The sequence below is a fragment of the Pyrus communis genome, chromosome 14 (genome assembly GCF_963583255.1).
Source record: "Pyrus communis chromosome 14, drPyrComm1.1, whole genome shotgun sequence".
Classification (NCBI taxonomy): domain Eukaryota; kingdom Viridiplantae; phylum Streptophyta; class Magnoliopsida; order Rosales; family Rosaceae; genus Pyrus; species Pyrus communis.
In genome coordinates this window covers 24,684,988-24,703,839 of record NC_084816.1, presented here as the reverse complement: position 1 = coordinate 24,703,839, position 18,852 = coordinate 24,684,988, and the positions used below count along the sequence as shown (strand labels likewise).

The 18,852-nt window shown below is 37.4% G+C and overlaps 2 protein-coding genes across 2 annotated transcripts; both read right to left on the bottom strand.

Annotated features, from left to right (window-relative positions):
* Positions 1-6,765: 6,765 nt before the first annotated feature.
* On the bottom strand, positions 6,766-8,992 carry LOC137716358 (uncharacterized). The gene is made up of 2 exons (XM_068455799.1): positions 8,141-8,992; positions 6,766-7,256 (listed from the first exon to the last, which is right to left on the bottom strand). The coding sequence occupies exons 1-2, from the start codon at positions 8,856-8,858 to the stop codon at positions 7,144-7,146; spliced, it is 831 nt and encodes a 276-aa protein (XP_068311900.1). The 5' UTR covers positions 8,859-8,992; the 3' UTR covers positions 6,766-7,143.
* An 816-nt stretch (positions 8,993-9,808) lies between these two features.
* On the bottom strand, positions 9,809-16,305 carry LOC137715417 (DExH-box ATP-dependent RNA helicase DExH8). Its single transcript, XM_068454746.1, has 14 exons — positions 15,978-16,305; positions 15,502-15,679; positions 15,224-15,397; positions 14,881-15,028; positions 14,010-14,324; positions 13,618-13,764; positions 13,367-13,547; positions 12,656-12,936; positions 12,456-12,578; positions 12,211-12,352; positions 11,790-12,061; positions 11,549-11,719; positions 10,361-10,888; positions 9,809-10,199 (listed from the first exon to the last, which is right to left on the bottom strand). Exons 1-14 carry the CDS (start codon positions 16,138-16,140, stop codon positions 9,975-9,977), a joined length of 3,048 nt encoding a protein of 1,015 aa, XP_068310847.1. The 5' UTR covers positions 16,141-16,305; the 3' UTR covers positions 9,809-9,974.
* Positions 16,306-18,852: the final 2,547 nt, after the last annotated feature.

Genomic DNA, 18,852 nt, shown 5'->3' with positions numbered 1-18,852 from the left:
GTTTATATATATATATATATATATATATGTATGTATAAACTTTGTGGTTGCCAGAAACATTTTTAAAATTGATTTATGCATAGTAGGCCATGGTTTGATTGAGTTATATCTAAATATGCATTATTATGAATTGTGATTATGCCACATGATCCTACGAGAGGCGCAGGTAAGTTCAAGTGAGTTATGTGTGATTGAAATGGTTGCATTATATTAGCATGCATATGTTCATTTAGAACTTATCATTGCTACACCCCAGTGTCAGTGCTCCCATTCCGGGCCGGGGCTAGCCTTCATGTGATGTTCACCTCTTGCACCGTACGCTCACCTTGGATCCAAGTAGGTGCTAGCCTATCGTACAGGTCGCATTAGGCGACTCCGACTCGTAGGTGACCCGCGCATAGCGTTAGCTTTACGTGATCGTAGCACTAAAGTGTATAATATTACACATAACCTGTCGTACAGGTCACATTAGGTGACTCCAACTTGTGTGCTAGCATAGACTGATGAACAATAGGTCCAGTCGAACAAGTCACATTAGGTGACTCCGACTGGCATGATTGTTTAGATTGATTCACACTTGACTTACATTTATTATTGCTGAGATACCATGGCATGGCATGCTTTTATTGTGCACTGATTTTCATACTTACGTAGTATTATTTTCTTGAAACTATACTGGTTTTAGGGAGAAGGGTTAGTACTTTTGGGAAAAGAGAAATGTGTTTTCTAAAGTTTTGTTTTTGCCCACTCACCCTTCTGTTTTTCGCCCTTCCAGGTTTTAGTAGCTAAGCTTCCGTATCGACGAGGATTCTTGGCATATCCTAGTATAGGTGGCTACCTATGATGGTATAATCCTTATCTTACCTTACTGTACTTTACTTATACTCTATAATCACGTGTGAAATGGGTTCATTCCTGCTCACATTGCACTCTTATAACTAGGCACTTTTAGGTTTAAATTTATTCACATTTTCCACATCACTACACTTTATGGCTTCGTCACCTTCCAGGTGTCGGCCAGCACAACTTGATTCGGAGTCCTAGTGGACATTCCGGGTCGGGGTGTGTCATAAAATCACATCCAAAGGTCTTGCAACATTTTTATTAATTCCCATACTAAAATTTCATTTTTTTTTTACAAAAACTATGAGTAACCCACGTTTTCAATTGATTTTGAGAACTTTTACAAAATTAGTTGTAAGCCGAAATTTGAGTCATTCTAAGTTTTGAATAAAAACAGAGCATGAAGCATGCAAAAAATTTTAGTATATTCATTCGATCATTTGTCAAACCCTTAATGGGCTTGTTATCGTAAGCCGAACCAGGTTGTGCATCTAACAAACAAATATCGACATATGACGAAACAATTTGATGAATGTTATCGAGAGAATTTGTTAAGTAACCTCAACATAACTTACCAAGTGCTTGCGAGATATGCCTAGCAGACATTACATGAAACATTTGGTGGGCACAAAAGAAATTCATATCAAACATTCAAAGAGTCTTCGAAAGACATTCACATACATATTTTTTAGCTTCCGGATGGTCTAGGAATTACTTGATCCCCATTTGTGACCGGCCAAGGATCTGCTGTCCCTAAAATGGTGTCTCCATTTGTCTATTTGTCTGACATGTGTCTTTCACTTTAATAGTGGTTAACTTCTGTTAAGATTTATTATTTTCTATTGAGAAATAATAAAAAAAAACCTCCAAAATACCAAAAGTCAAGCCGAAGCGGCCAAGACTGTTGCCCTCCCTCCCCCCCCAACAAAAACAAAAATACTCGCCGAACACCCCAACCATCCCAAAAGTTTCCATAATTCTCATTGATGGTGTCCACTCTAAAACTGATCATGTTCTAGGAAAAACTGGAAACGATGTCCCATGAAAAATATATCGATAAAGATTGGAATTGAATTGAATTGGAATTGTCGTTTAGAATCTAATTGAACTGAAGTTGGAGATTTGATTTGAGTCGAACTAGGGCCGGCGATTTAAATTGAATAGAACTGGATCCGTCGATTTGATTTGAATCGAACTAAATCAGAGCCGGTGATTTGAATTAAATTTTTGATGAATTGGGAGATAACGATATCGTGGGGATCAATTAGACTCTGAAGCGGGAGTTTAGAGGGAGGGAGAGATACAAATCGAGGCCGAGGGTGTTGTTGTCGATGAGGTGGGGTGGTTGAGGTGGTTGGCTGATGGCACCGGTTGCTTGGGAATCTGACACTCCTCATGTATTTTGGGGAATTTCCTTTCGTCTGAACTCACAATAATATTTATTAATTAATTAATGAAATCCTTTTTATCAACTAAAAGGGGATGAAAAGACTACTTAGTCTTCTATGCACAAAAAAATGATGGGTAATAATGTAATTTCACAAGTTCAAATTTTATTGCTTTTTATTGAAGCCTCACCTACAGGTGATATTAAAATACCTTCAATATTAAAAAAAAAACAAAAACAAAAACAAAAACCTCTCATTCCCCCACGTTCTCTCTCTCCCTCTCTCATTCTCATTTTCTAAAAAAATGTATTCATACACATAAAGTGTGTAGGCAAATGCTAGTACAACTTAACAGAAGTAACTTCTGTTAAAGTGGATGACACGTGTCAAATAAATAGAAAGGAGACATATAAGGAAAAAAGATGTACAACATCGACATGGAATGGAGGGAAGAAGATCCTCTTCGGATCCTCTTTATGGAGATTCTACGGATCCTCACATCCTAACCGTTCATCATACATCATGTTGCCAATTTTTGTCAGGTACTATTCATGTTTAATTTAAAATAAAAAAATTCAAATGATTATTGACCGAACGATGTACAATAAATGACTAAGATGTGATGATTCTTACTATTTGAATCCGGATGAGATCCATATCCAGAATGGAGGCCTATCGTAATTGCACCTGGCACAATTCGTGTGTTCCATTTTTACCTTTAGAATTTGTGCGTCCTAACACCTAAGCATGTGACTCTTTTTGTTGGCCAGACGAGGACTCACTAGGGTCGACTGCACCAATGTGACTCCTGAACTGCCCATTATTGCTTCAAGGAACTTGAGATTTAAGTTTAGAATTTATTTATTACATATGTAACATTAGTGAGTTAGACAAATAGTTGAATTTTAATTAACCATCAAATGCGTTTTATATTTCATCATTACAAAAAGACAAGAGTTTACAGCTCGTCGCATACTTAAACTGACCAAATTTTTAACTGGTAATTTTTTAGCATTGTTATAACACTTGTATCTGGATTGAGTAAGTTATGGAATATTGCCAATTAGTTTTTAGGGTATACCCGGTATAGTTGCTCATATTCTAACGTCGAAGAGTAATGTTATCAAAAACCGTTTTAACAGCATTGGCAAAAATATAAAAGCATCTCCAATGGGAACCCTAAATGGAGTTCCTACAATAGTATAGTCCTTACATTTAGAGACAAAAGGCTACCAATGGGTCAGAATAGAAATCTTCAAAGTATCTCAATATATGAACTTGACAGATACCTCAAAGAAATCCTCAAATGCAAGGACTGTATGTATAGACTCAAAGAGTCGGCCCACCATTGATTTCAAGTGGGAAACCACCCCATCCACATGAGAATGCCTTATCTTTTCGGAATTTTTCTCTTTTTGAGAATGCTATACAATAGCTTCTCTTTTTAGTTTTTTTTTTTTTTTTTGGTAGTTTTTTTCTTCCAAACATAGATATAACTTTTTGGTTTTTATCAACGACCATAATACTCCAACGAAATATTTCCTCAAAGTTATCCAGAAGCTAGAAGACCAAGGTGATGAAGACAAAGGTGATGACTATGCACGGTTCTAACTTTCTAACTTTTGTTTGACCAAAGGAAGAAAGGACTCAAGAAAGCAAAATCACAATCAACCACGTGTGCGGGCAAAGATTGTGACCGATCTTCATGTAACCTTATGTTGCCTTCATTCCCTACAGGCTCAGACCACATCGAAAGCAAACCCATTAATGACATCAATTTATATCGTATTGGTACACCATTATTCTAGTTTATCCGAATTAAAAGGGATCTTCTTCAAATTCCTTCTACCAAATTCACAAAGACCACAAATACAGGCACGTTTCGTTACAGTTCTATTTCAATTTTTGACACAGTTATATATTTTACAATTTACTAATGAATTTTAAATTTGAGACATAATCAATTTGTAAAACATTAAATGATAACATCACGTGACGATTTATCAAATTGTAGGGGGTGATCCCATGGTTCGCGTCCCATTTTATCTACTACAATAGATTATTTATCTCTCTCTCTCTCTCTCTCTCTTCACTCTCTTTCTCTCTCTAGATTTTAAGATGAAAACCAAACAAGCAGCCACAAGCAAGAGATCTTCGCAGAGCCTGCAATGGAAGTAAGGAATTCTCTGAAACACAACTTCTAGGGTTTCCTGAAATTCCACCCACCTGGTTTTCTTAGCCGTGTACAAAGTTTGCCATCTTTGCTCCAATTTATATCAACCTTTTTCTTGTTTTATTTTCACTTTTATTATTTATATATATATATAAAGGCAAAATTCAATATATATTTTAATAAAAGCAATAATATTTGAAACAAATAAACTCTTAGCCGTGTACAAAGTTTACCATCTTTGCTCCAATTTATATCAACCTTTTTCTTGTTTTATTTTCACTTTTATTATATATATATATATATATATATATATATAAAGACAAGATTCAATATATATTTTAATAAAAGCAATAATATTTGAAATAAATAAACTTTAAAAAAAAACAAAAAATAACAGTAAAACAGTGAAAAAAGCCAATTGCCACATTCAAGAGGCTAGGTTTATGAAACAAATAATCAGTGAGATAAATATGGATCTTAAAGATGTGAACTTTGTGCACCCACTTTGTTGCTCTGGGTAAGCAAGGCACTCAATCAATGTTCTGATGTGTTGCTCAAGTTTTGATCTTTGAGCTCCTCCTCCAATGGGGTTTTGTCGATTTCGGGTAGATTTGTGTTAATTGTCTGACACTCCATTGGCGTAGAAATTGGTGCAAAATTTCGCTTTCATAGGTGATATCTGGAGGCACTTGAGTTGAGATACAGGGGAAATTATGTTTCGACTACCAAGTACACGGCGGTGAACTTCATTCCAAAGTCATTGTTTGAGCAGTTTAGGAGGGTTGCAAATATATACTCTCTCGTTGTAGCTTGTGTTTCGTAACTTCGTTCAGTCCGTTGGCCCCCTTTAGAGCTGTTAGTGTAGATGTGCCATTGATAGTGGTGATCGGAGATACTATGGCTAAGGAAGCCGTTGAAGATTGGAGGCGAAGAAAGCAGGTAAACATTTTTGCAGTATTGGTATTACTAGTTATTTGAAGTTGTATAGCCATATTTGAAATAGGGCTCGTTTAGGAACTGCTTTTAAATGACTGAAAGCGCTTTTACAAATTATCTGTAAAGAATATAGAGTGTAGTTGCATTTGAATTGTGCTATATGCAGGGAAGGTTTAGAATATGTAGCCATTTTGGTTGTTGTAGGATCAATGCTATTAGGAAGTAGCTCGAAATTAATATTTTGGTTGTTTTTTTTTATTTGTTTCTCTTAATTGAATTGCAAATAATGAAAGTAAGTGAGGGCATAAAGGAAAAAAAATTATCATTCTGATTGCTTGGGCAATCCGGAATCCAAATACCTTGTATATGTTGGGAATCCAAATCCTCCAATTTCAGGAATTGGATTCCATTTTTTGTGTGGGCTCCACGCACTTTTGATTCCTCCCAATTTTAATAAACACAGATATAATCCGTAATCCGATTCCGATTACGGGTTAGTAAACGCTATTAGTGGCTTGCATTAAACCTACCTCTTGCAAAGTCATTTCTTTATTTTTTAGAGGGGTTAGGTCATCTTCAATCGACTTGGACAAAGGGTCATAAGACTAAAAATAACTCAGAATGACACGAAAACCGTTTTCAACCAAGGGCTAGGCCAAAGGGCTTATGAGCCCCAACGGGCCAAAACCCCCAAATCAAGTCAGCGGACTGGCCATTTCTAGCCCTCCAACGCTATAATGTCAAGCTTGACATTTTGCCAGCCCTCTAGCTCAACCCATTTAAATGCCAATGGCTACCTGACGTCATGTTACCATCAGGTTATCGTTGAAATTTGAATTTTTTTTTTGTTGGACGAATTAAAAAAAAAAATTCTAATTTTTTTTTTTCCTATAAATACCTAGATCATTCCTACACCATTTTTCACATACTCTTCACTTTAACGTTACTCACTTTAGCAACATGTGTCACTCGAAATCTTATCAAAAAATTATTGAGATTACATAAAGATAAGAAATCTGTAGTGTTACTCACGTTAGCGACACGTGTCACTCGAAATCATATCCAAAAAATTATTGAGATTACATAAAGATAAGAAATCTGAAGGCTTATTCATTAGGCGACAAATGGCACTCACAATATGTCCAAAAACCTTATTTTAATAAGATAGTTTAATTTAATTAACCATATTAATTCAATTAAAATAATAAATTATGTTTCGCCTATGATCCTTTGGCCTCCTTGGTTGGAGATGGTTTTTCGTCAAAGGGTTATGTTTGGCATATGACCTTTTAGCCCCCTCGGTTAGAGATGTTATAAAATATGATCTGACACTGTTCATTAAAATATAATTTATTGCTGAGCTGTAGGGCTAAAGGGAACCCTTTGGCCCTCCTCAGTTGGAGATGGCCTTAGTACAGGAATCTAAGTTCTAACTAGTTTGATATGTTTAAAGAACAGTTGTGGCATTATTAATATAATGGTAATGTAAGTTCAGCCCGGACCCTACAAACTCACTAGAAACATACATATGAATTCATCGTGCATTCAGACGCTAAAAGTCTAATGGCACATTCATAATCCTTTGCACACGATTTTAGAATGCAAAATTATACACCAAAACCTCTCACTCGCCAAATGGACCCGATAAGTGTGACAGCAGTGATTAGAGCATACACAGATTCCATCAGGTTGCCAACATCCTTCCTTCTGAATAGAAAGCCGATGCCTATATGATACAAAGGAACCTTTGCTTACCGAGAAAAAGGATATATAGAAGCCGTTTGTATGCTCCAATCAATTCGGCTACCTCAGTGCATCAACCATTCTGCAATCGTGTTTCTTACGCCGACATCTGTGATGGGACTTTTGATCCGCGAATGTATTCTCCCCCACTGTCTCCATCATAGAATCAGCATCTGAAGCAACAAGGGACGCATCAATATATATATATCCAGTTGAATCAAACAATTTGGAAAGCCTAAGGTTACGATTCTCAGGAATACAAACACAAGCAAAAGACCTAAACAAATTACAAGACTCTGTGATTTCCCAAACTACTTGACATTCTTCTTCTTCTTCTTCTTCTGCTGATCATTTTACTATTTTCTCGTATCCATATATTTGCCCACACTTAGGCCCTAATTGCCTACGTTGATAAGCTGATAAATCAAGACTGGAACACGAGCATCTACCCGTGGGTTTTCATTTTAGATCATAATATTGTTCTTTATAACACCGGCATAAAGAGACTAAAACAGTGCAAGCAAACACCCTGATAGATCATCATACTCCAAAAACGAAAGTCGGTCTTATCACTCAATCCTGACCATAAAGCTATGTCCTTGCTTGTCCAGATTATCTCAATCTATAAACTAGTAATGCAGAAACAACTTCATCGTGTGCCCGTTCTGATTACTGCCTACCATATTCAAATACTGAAATGCATCACTAATGATGCCACTATATATATGTTCAAAGTTCAAACCAAGATCCTGCTAGTTTACTAACCGAGCGTTAGAGCAAGCGGCAAAGCCTTCAATTTAGTGGCTTACCCCCTCATCCTAACCTTTCATTTCTGCCAAAATCTTCCATGTTCAGATTCTATCAACAAGCAAACTTGAATATCAAAACTAGAGCACAATGCAGAGAACTATAGCTAACAAAAATCACCAATCTCGTTCCCGAAACATTAGAATGAAACTATATCATTGCACAAGTGAAAAAGATGTACTCAAATCCATATAGGAAAATCCGAAATGCTTCGTTGTGCTTCAAATTAAATTGTTTGGACTAAATGTACCTCCAAATTGATCGCCCCAAAACAATACCCGAGTATCCTCCTCCTCCTCATCAAACTCATCGCCATAGCCGAACTCTGCGTCCCCGCGATAACCTGGTTCACTGCCGTACCCGGACTCATTCCCCTGAGCATCAAAACCCCCAATGGGACCAAACGCAACACCCACATTCTCCTTCTCTCCACTCCCCCCACCTCCATCTCTCTCCTTCCTCGAATTCCTCGCCTCACTCACATCCGACGCCCAATTCGCATCCCCATTCCCAAACAGCTCCCCACTCGAGTCCGTCCCCACCGCCACCGGAAAATCCGAACACGTCCCATACGCCGCCGAAGCGCCAACCGAGCAGCACCTCCGGGTCCCACTCCGCTCACTACTCCTCCCGGAAACCGACCTCGACCCACGACGCCGCCGCTTCTTCGCGATGAACCGGAAGCTCCCGTTCCTAGTATGGTGTCCGCCGGAGATCGTCCTGTCGTCGTCGACCAAGGTAAGCCGGGACATGTCGATGGCATCGATAGAAAAAGAAGTCGTCCTGTTGGAGAGGCAGGGGCGCTTGGTGTGGACGAGGAGGCCACTGGATTTGGGATCGGAGGAGTCTAGGGTTTTGGAGGTGGGCGTGGAGGTCTGCTGCTGCTGCAGCTGGAAAGGTCTCCAGCCATGGAGCTGGAACGCACAGGAATCGACGGAGTGCCGTGAATCCAGGGATTTGTGGGACATTGGGATGAGGATTTCAGTTTTTAGGGTTTAGGGTTTATGTAGGAGATGGAGGATCGGGTTCTTCAGCTTACTTGGAGGACTTTCAGGATTTATCAGAGAATTTGGAGTTTCGGAGAAGACTGACTGTTTTTCTGGAAAATATGAATTTCTGAATATTTTATGTTTTTTAATTTATTTTTCTGGTGAAGGATGCAGTTCCCACGCGCGGGAATGTATGAAGTTGACACGTGTCGCCCAGCCTTGATACATTATTGTGTATTTTCTTCTTTTTCTTTTTTTTTTTTCCTTCATTGGAGAGAGATACATTATTGGTTGTAAATTCCTTGTTCTTGTTTCACATTAAAATTCATTCGAAAACGGCTAGAGTTGTTCAACCATGTCATTTGTATGTCACTCCACACAAAATATTCCTTTTATCATAATCTCGTTTGTTTTTACCTAAGAGCAGGGTCGGCTTTGAGAGAAGATAGTTATAGGTCATTGCATAAAAACTCTTGCTACAAAGCTAATTTATATGCAAATCAACAAAATTATGAAAATAAATAAAAAGAAAATTTTGAGCAAACCCGACATAACCAAACTAAAAACATAAAAGCGATTTCTCCAATGCATATGGAGGTCATATTTCTCTTATTCACATGCAGAACCTAAGAAAAATTCCCTAATCAAGTGTATATATGTAGAAGATATGATATTTTAGGTGTCCTTTAGGATTGACAGCCCTAAACAAGAGCACCTATTGCACATGCCCAAAACCGTCACAACTTATGAGAGCTGCCCTAATCAGGCGCCATGTTGAAGAGTCACTGCTCACTCCAAACATGAAAGCTTACATTTGTGAACTTTAATCTCATTTTCTAGTTCGGATTAGGAATTTGTCAAACTAAAGAAAATTGAGCTTCTTGTTCTCTAAACGGATGATAATCTCCTTTTACCTTATCAAAATTATGAAGAATGATTCAAACCAGTATATACTACAAAAACAACAAATTCACTTCAGCCAATATTTCAATGGAAACGACTCTGACAGGAAGAAAAAGACAGAACATTCGATGAGTCTAGAAAGGGTAAAATTCGCAATCCGATTTCAAAACCTTAGCAACTAGTGAACAACTTTCAGTAATTTTCCTGGGTGTAATGAGCATAACTGCGAACTCCGGTTGCATTGTTGCCAAACTGAAAGTTCGAAGGCTTGTGAAAGTCGAAAACATATGAAATTGGCCTCGAAACCACCATCGGCTTCTTTGTCGTGATTTTGTCTGGCAACTCCCCGAAGCTGTGGTGATCGAATGGAAATGACTCTGACATGAAGAAGAAGCTTTCCCTGCCAAACTTTTCAACCTGAAACGAAACGATCATAACCAAATGTTTCAACCTATCATCTCATTGTCACAACCATGGTCGCTTTATTAACATCTTTATCTCTTTAAATTCTGAAACTATGAAATTTAGCGGGAAAAGAAAAATGCAGGATGTGAAAAGTTTGCAAAATAATTGGTTACCTGTAGCTGAGAAAACCTGATGTTGTTCATAGTGAGTACAACTCGAACTTTGTACAAGGCATCAGCTAACATTCGGATGGCAAGATACTCGAAGAAATTCTGCAAGAGAATCTTCTGTCCGTCCAGATTCTCACTGTATCTATCAAAATCAGGAAACCATAGCACGCACTTAACTTCGTTCCATGGAATCTGGTTCTCTCCTCCTTCTTTGGACACAATTGTCTCATATGGGTGCTGCAGCCCCCACAAAATTTTGACACCGGTCAGTGATGGGTCAAATATGGTTGTATCCGACAAACTGGTGGTGGATACTACTTTCGATGGATCACAAAATTTAGCTAAATTTGAGGAAAATTCTAGATTGGTGTCATCCAATACGAGAATGCATCCATCTGAAGTCGGAAACAACTGTAAAAGTGATGTAGCTTCGGCTTCACCACCTTCTGGTATGCATAAAGTTGACCTAGGTGATGGAATTGGTGGACCCTCATCATGAGAAAATAAGCAATTGTCTCCATATCGACAACCCTGTAATTATATGAAAGTAGATATAATGCAACAAGCAAAGTAACACGTGAAGAAAGATAGGCTTCAACTAAAACCATTTGGTACAGTTTAACATACTATACTTTCCAGAAAAGCTAATATATATCACAGCGAGAGTATCAATAAACCCATTCAATATAAAATAGATACAGAATACATTCAATTAAATAAAAAGTCCACTGCCTGAGAACATGGCCTAAGTTATTATTTTAAATTCTAAGTTTCTAACAGAAAAGTTGTGTGAGAAACTGATACGAGAAAGCAAACATCATGTGGTTTAAAGTTGTTGTCTACAGAAACTCATGCGGTTTATAGAGTTTTATTACTTCTACAGAAACTCCCAGTGTCATAAAACGGAAGATATTACTTATTCCATTAAAATTATAAGATTGTGTGCAAACCATAAGGTTGTAGTGCATCGAAGCAGCACTTGACCTCCAGGAACTTCTGTTTTCTGAAAAATTTTCCATATTGCACTTTTAGTTTTTTATGCATTATCTTGGAACAGAGAGTGCTTAGAAAATTTCATACCAAGATTTTTATGTCAAAACTACTGCATCACCGTACCATAAAAGTGCCAGAGCTACACAAAACCTTAAAAGGCCATACAGAGTTCAAGAAAAAAATGTGCATGCGCGATACCTGTGGCGAAGAGAAAAATTTGCATGGGGGTCTCCTTGCTCCAAGTGAATGAGAAAACTGGCATTGACTGCCATTTCTGCAGCTCCCATTGATAAAATATATACAAATAGGAGGCTCATCAGCATCCAGAACCTGATTAGCAGATACATCTTCTGTATACTGAACTCGTATCTGTTAAACAGGTAAGTAAGGGAATGTTCATGTGAAGGAAAATGCACACAAGGTATGCAGATGAAAGTACCTGTTTGATTATTGTTGCCAACTTTTCAGCCACATCATTGTTTCGGAAGGTATCTGGAGAAACAAAAGGTACAGAAATACATTTCTTTGTTTCACCAGATGGCTCAAGGTGCTGATCAGCTGAAGAAAGGGCATCTGTAGCTTCTTTTGGTTCTTGATATGCAAGGAGGCATGTATGCTCAAATTCATAAGGGTCATAGTAGGATGGAAGTCCATTAGATGTAGACAAAAATTTGGGCCGAAACCGGTGCACTGAATCTAGTATATCTTCATCTGCAAAGAAGGAAACTTGAAATAATTAATGCCACATTACTAATGCCACAAAGATTCCAGAATGATGGAGTAATGAGTATTGTCTGCAGAAGATTATCGTTAAGACTAAAGAATGTTGATAGGAATCATGATAGCAATGTACAACATACATATTTCAGATACATGTTTTAGTGACGACTGCACAAGATTATGCAAAGAGCACCAATCTTCTTCAACCTTTGGAAGCAGTACCGTAGTTGCTGTTGTCTCATCAAACATTAGTTGCTTCAATCGCTCCACACGTTGCTTATCCTTTAGGGAAAAAAATGTTTAAATCGTACACTAAAAACCTACTGGCAGTGGGCTGAATGTGTGTATATCAACAGGCATTGCAAAAGTGCATGCACATCATTACCTTGAAAACGCGTTGCCAAAATTGAAATGCACACAAATTTGCCATGAATATAGTCTCCTTCCTACCCCTTAGGGCAGTATTGTTCTCAGCTCCACAAAAGTAGCTGTCAGCATATTCTGAACACTAAAATTGTAGAATAAACTAAATCAATGGTCACTTCTCAAGCAATCAAGCACATCCACAAACTACAGATTTCATACCAAAATTTCATCTCCAAAAGGACGAACAATAGGTAAAGGCTGCGTATCCATTAATATTCCCAGAATAATTCCTTCGCGCAGCATTCCAATATCTCCAAACTTGAGTACAAGCAGAGAAGCATCAAAAGACAAGGAGAAACTGGCAAGCAAGCGCCCATAAAATGTAGGCTCATACCGGCCCCTTTGAAATGTTTTCTCCAATGCTTTCATTTGAACAAGCAATTCCAATGCATCTTCAACAACTTCAGGATATGGTGGATCTAGAGCCTTCAGCAATAAGCCTGGCACCAAAGCCCCCAAACGTTAGAAACACACCATAAATTCATGATAAAAGAAAATACTAAATGTAGCACTACATGCAGAAAATCACCTTAAATCACGATTTCAAGTTTAAATCAGACCTAGCGTGATACTGAACCAGATTGTATCGTTTCTTTTAAATGAAAACAAAAACAAAATTGTGACTTGCCAAACACAATTACCATCAAGAGACAAAAGCATCGCAAAATTAGACCTAGCGTGATACTGAACCAGATTGTATCCTTTCTTTTAAATAAAACAAAAACAAAATTGTGACTTGCTAAACACAATTACCATCAAGAGACAAAAGTATCACAACCTCAGTTAAAGACCACTCCAATGACTGTAAAGCAAATTATAAAAACCTAAAAGAAAGGATGAGTAAATTGACAAAGAAGTAAGAATGTATACCTTTGGGATCATTAATGGCTTTAGATTCAGCACAGCATATCTGAAGCACTTGCAGCCTCAATGATAACCTCAGTATAGACGGACCCTCGTAATCATCAATCAGGTTGAAAAATGGTCTAGTAACCAACCGATAAATCTGGCCATCACAAGTTCGGCCAGTTCTTCCTTTACGCTGCTCAGCCTGCAGCATAAATCAAAGTAAGGAATCAAGAGACCAGAAAGAATATCATCCAGTTAGATTCATCCAATACCTGAGAACGAGAAACCCAAACAAGCTTTGCAGCTTCCTTCTTCTGAAAACTGTTCCAGAAGACTTGTAAAGATCGGCATGAATCAATAACATAGGCCACCTTGGGTATTGTTACTGATGATTCTGCAATATTGGTAGCCAGTATCACCTGTGCAAATTATTCTTTTCAGAAACAGCAACAAGTGTGATGAAAACTAAAGCATAACAGAGGAAAAATCAAATCCTAAAAATCTTTACAGGGGTGGGGGTTGCAGCTACAAGTACAATTGTGTCTCACAAAGGAAAGTATTTTGATTAAACTACCCTTATATATCATTATAATCAACAACAGAAGTATAGAACAAACAACCACATAAACAAAATATACTGGCGAAGTTATGATATCAAACATACTTTACGATGGGTTTTCCATATCTTCATACTCATGAGAGCTTGTTCAGTGTCAATGCTGCTATGTAAAATATGAACTTTAAAAGATGAACTAAACGGCTTCAGAAGGAACCATTGCTGCTCCAGTGCATAGTATGTAGGAAGAAAAATCAAAATGCTCTTCTCAATGTCTGGCTCGTGGTCGTGAATATGCAACACCAAACGATGGATAAGTTGGTGCACTTCAGGCTTAATATCAGCTTGAGCCATTTTAGGACTTGCACCTGGACAATATTTTGAAGGAATCAACTCTGAGTCGATGTTGAGAAGATCGGTGACCTGTTCAGGAAAGAATCACAGAACCATCACATATATAAAAGAAATGGGATTGCATATCTGAAGTCATGTGCTAACTGGCTCTCTGACTTTCAATTAGTCCAAGGCCACATTTTCATGGCTTAAACTTGATATTTTTGGAAGTTGACATAAATTAAATATAAAAACTACCATATATTCCAAAGCGCATTAGATCAATAGGATGGTGGCACCGAAAAGTTTTAGCTTCCATCTTTGATATCTCTGTTTTATTAACCCTAATATACTTACCTATTAAATCTATTCAAAACTCTTATCTTATGTACTTACCTACTAAATCTCTTCAGAAAAATGAAAAATTATACGGAATCTTTTCTAGGAACTTTTATATACCAACACCATCATTTATTAGTTGGCAGACAACATTGTACCATATAAAGGCTATTCACATTTGTTATTTTCTTGAAACGCGCATCCGTTAGTTACCTCAGATGATCAAGGCAAGCAAACACACGCATCAATTAACCAAGGTGCCTTCAATTGAACATAATAAATTTCCAATAAAGATGCAAGTACATGCCTCTTCAAGATAAGAAACCCTTTTCTGAAAAATGGTATTTTGGCCGGTGGAAGGGATTGCAAGCACTTCCACTCGCTCACCCCTGCCAAGATCCTTAAAGTAATCCCTGTATCTCGCAATATCAGCAGTTGCAGACATCAACACAACCCTGAAAATTCATCAATCGATTAGATCCTTGTGTAACAGAATCCCGACAAACCCTGCTTATATGTGCAATATGTAGTTGTGCAGTTCATAGATAATGTCAGAAACAGCCAAGCATAATAGCCTATAAATAGGAACAGTCCAAACATCCATATATCGAAAAATTAAGACAAAAATAAAAGGGCAGGTAGATGTCAACCTCAAGTTGTTGTTCCTCGTCAGAAACTGCTTAACACAAACAAGAACAAGATCGGATTCAACAGATCTTTCATGCACTTCATCAAGAACAATGACCTTGTAATCAAGTGCATGCATCCCCTTATCTCGCATTTCATCCAATAAAACTCCAGCAGTTTTAAAAACAATCGAAGACCTGCGAAAACATTCGAGCCAAACAAATACATGAGCACAAACGTTATGCTGCTGCAACACAAACTCTGAAAGGAAAATTAGAACAATAACCATATCACACGGTACCTTGGCGATAAGTGCTTTGAATGGCCAATGTGATATCCAACCTCTCCACCAAGCTCGCAATTCCGAGCTTTCGCAACCATTTTCGCAACAGCAACGACTGCAAATCTCCTGGGCTGTGTGCATATAATTGGCTTCAAATTCGCTTCCAGAAGAAACTGAGGAACTTGCGAGCTTTTCCCTTTGATTAAACCAAATAAACCAGCAGCAAAACAATACAAATTAACAAGAAAATTACCAAAATAACGCCGTGACAGTGATCGCGTCCAAAAAATAAACAATAATAATACTAGAAAACAAAAAATTAAAGAAATGATGCGATTTCCGAACATTTTCACTAATTTTTTTTCTTGTCTCAGCTTTCTCGGGGACCAAACAGAAAGTAAAAGAAAATTACACGACGATATACAAACAGTTTAGCGATAACACCAAAAGCGTAGAGCCGTAGAATAAAGAGAGCAAGTAGAGAATGTACGTACCGCAACCGGTCTCGCCAACGATGAGAGTGACGCGATTATCAAGGATTTTCTCGACGATCTTCTCCCGGAGCGCCATTACGGGTAGAGACGAGAATTTGGAGTTGGCAAACGACGACGACGAGGAGCTGCCGACCGACGACGTCGGGGACGGAGGTGACGCCATTGTACGAAGTTCAGAACGATGTCGTTTTCTCTCTGGTTAGCGAAAAGAAAGGGAAAGGACTGAGCAAATGAGTCGACGAGCAGGCGATTAAGTCTCCCGCGCGACCTTTTGTCCTCTTTCCGGAGAGAGGATCGGAGGCGGTAAGCTTTACGTGAGCTCGAGACTCCGACGACTGAGGTCTTGATAAAGACAAACGAGTCAATGTATTTCCAATTTAGCATTGACTTCTTTCCAACTGTGGACCAATAGGGTTGCTGCGTTTGCGGTGTTTACGCTGTGATCGATGTAGGCGGAAAATGCTGGAATACTTGCTTGACAAGTCCATTGGGGAGTGTGGGACCCCGGTTATTGGGTTGCCGCACCTGGAAGGGACCCCTATCGTCATACTATTCAGTCGGTATACTAATTGTAACAATATAATTAGTTGAAAACACTTAATATACCAAAACGTATTTCCGACGTACTAAATATCTTCTAAGATTACATTATGGTTTTCTCAATTCACGTTATTTACAAAGTTTCGCTATATTCGAAGTCAAGCTAACATAGTTTATCATTTTGGCTCAGTTAGGGGTTTCTTTTAACATGAGAAAAACTTTGTTTCGAGAAAAATCTAGATTTTCTCTTTAATGTTATTTTTATGTTCGTAGCCCTCTATTAAGAAAAAGTCCATATGATTAATTTTTTTTTAAATCTATGGCAATCAATTTTTCATTTTTTTATTAAAAATGAAAAAAGTGAAAGTTTATTTGAGTTCCCAATAGCTGGTGAAAGTTAAATAGGAGACCTCAAGTTGCCATACTTAACTATGATAGACTCGATACTTAATTATTGCTTACTCAATTTGAAAGTTAGCGTGAACTTCACTTTTGTAAATATCGTTGAATTTAACAAAAAAAAATCGTTGATACCAATTTTTTGTAATTTCTCGAGTTAATGTTGATTTTACGTAGTGATCAATTATGTTAATTGTGACGGCATTTCATGGTGTCTCTATTAATTGTGCTTTATAACTATACTTATCTAATTACTTTGTGAAATCCTTCGACATTAAATCGCTTGTTAACTTTGTCGGATCTGGATTTGCCTACATATACTATGAGTAATTACTTTTTATTAATTTAATTTTTTGTGGTTAATTTGTTGCCATTTTTATTCTTAATTCTTAACTAAAATAATGGGAGCATTATTTGTCACCATCATTTAGTGTGATATATGTTCACTACCCTATTTATCACCGTTAGATGAGTTTGAATTTCGAGATTCATGTAATGGATAAGCACAAATCTCAAAATTCAAACTCATCTAACAGTTATAAATAGAGTGATGAACATACACCGTACTAAATGACGGTAAGCAAAAATGAACTCCTAAAATAATATACCCTTTTCATTCTTTTACCAATTTAATTTCTCCAATTAACTCGTTACCATTTTCATTCTTATTCCTTAACTAAAATAAAAAAACAGAAAGGGAAAGGACTGAGCAAATGAGTCAACGAGCAGGCGATATAGTCTCCCGCGCGACCTTTGGTTCTTTTTCCGGAGAGAGGATCGGAGGCGATAAGCTTTACATGAGCTCGAGACTGTTGACAACTGAGGTCTTGATAAAGACAAACGAGTCAATGTATTTCCTATTTAGCATTGACTTGTTTCCCACTTTGGACCAATAGGGTTGCTGCGTTTGGGGTGTTTACGCTGTGAGGGAGGTAGGTGGAAAATGCTGGAATACTTGCTTGACAAGTCCATTGAGGAGTATGGGTCCCGGTATTGCGTTTGCGGAATCTGTAATGCACTCGTCATACTACTAGGAGAGATTTTTCAGTATGTGGAAACTGCTCATTTCATTTAGTATAATATATTGAATGATGACATTCGGTAGACCGAGTCGTTTTTTTTGACATAGTAAAATATTTCTTATATTATTACATGATTTTACTGCGTTTGAAGTCAAGCATTTTTGGCTCAGTTAGGGATGTCTCTTAACACGAGAAGACTTTGGGCTGGTTTGGTATTACTGTGCTTTGAAAAAAAACTGCTTCTGCTGTGCTGTGAGAATAAGCAGCTGTGAAATAAAGCAGCAGAGTGTTTGGTAAACTTTTTTGTAAAAGTGCTTTTGAAAAAAAAAAGCAGTATTAGAGTGTTTGGTAAACTTTTATGTAAAACAGATGTGAAAAAAAGCTGGTTTTTCAAAGCTAGGTTTTGCAGCTTCTTGTTTTTGGCTTTTTTTCATCCAAAACTGTGAAAAAAAGCTGAAGCTGAGTGTTTACCAAACACAAAAACAGCTCCCAGCTTTTTTTGATAGCAGCTTTTTTCAGAATCACCTCAGTACCAAACCAGGTATTTGTTTCGAGAAAAATCTAAATTTTCTCTTAAATGTTATTTTTTAGGATTGTAACCCTTTATTAAGGATGAATTCGATATTTTATTATTGATGACTCATTTTGTAAATTGTGTGAACTTCATTTTCACAAATATCGTTAAATTTAACAATAAATCATTGATGCCATTTTTTTTTTCCTATCTTCTCGAGTTAATGTTGATGTTATACCTAACATGATAAATTATGTTAATCGTGATTGTATTTCATGTTGTCTCGATTAATTGTGCTTTATAACTTATACTTATCTAATTGCTTTATCAAATAATTCGACATTAATGTGTTTGTTAATTTTGTAGGATTCGGACTTGCCCACATATATTATGAGTAATT

Excerpts from the sequence above, each read along its gene's own strand:
- LOC137716358 (XM_068455799.1), bottom strand. The coding sequence starts at position 8,858 with ATGTCCCACAAATCCCTGGATTCACGGCACTCCGTCGATTCCTGTGCG. Across the intron at positions 7,257-8,140 it reads TTGGGGCGATCAATTTGGAG|ATGCTGATTCTATGATGGAG; the intron begins GTACATTTAGTC and ends TTGTTGCTTCAG.
- LOC137715417 (XM_068454746.1), bottom strand. The coding sequence starts at position 16,140 with ATGGCGTCACCTCCGTCCCCGACGTCGTCGGTCGGCAGCTCCTCGTCG. Across the intron at positions 15,029-15,223 it reads ACGAGGAACAACAACTTGAG|GGTTGTGTTGATGTCTGCAA; the intron begins GTTGACATCTAC and ends ATGAATTTTCAG. Across the intron at positions 12,579-12,655 it reads CTTTTGGAGATGAAATTTTG|TGTTCAGAATATGCTGACAG; the intron begins GTATGAAATCTG and ends CTACAATTTTAG.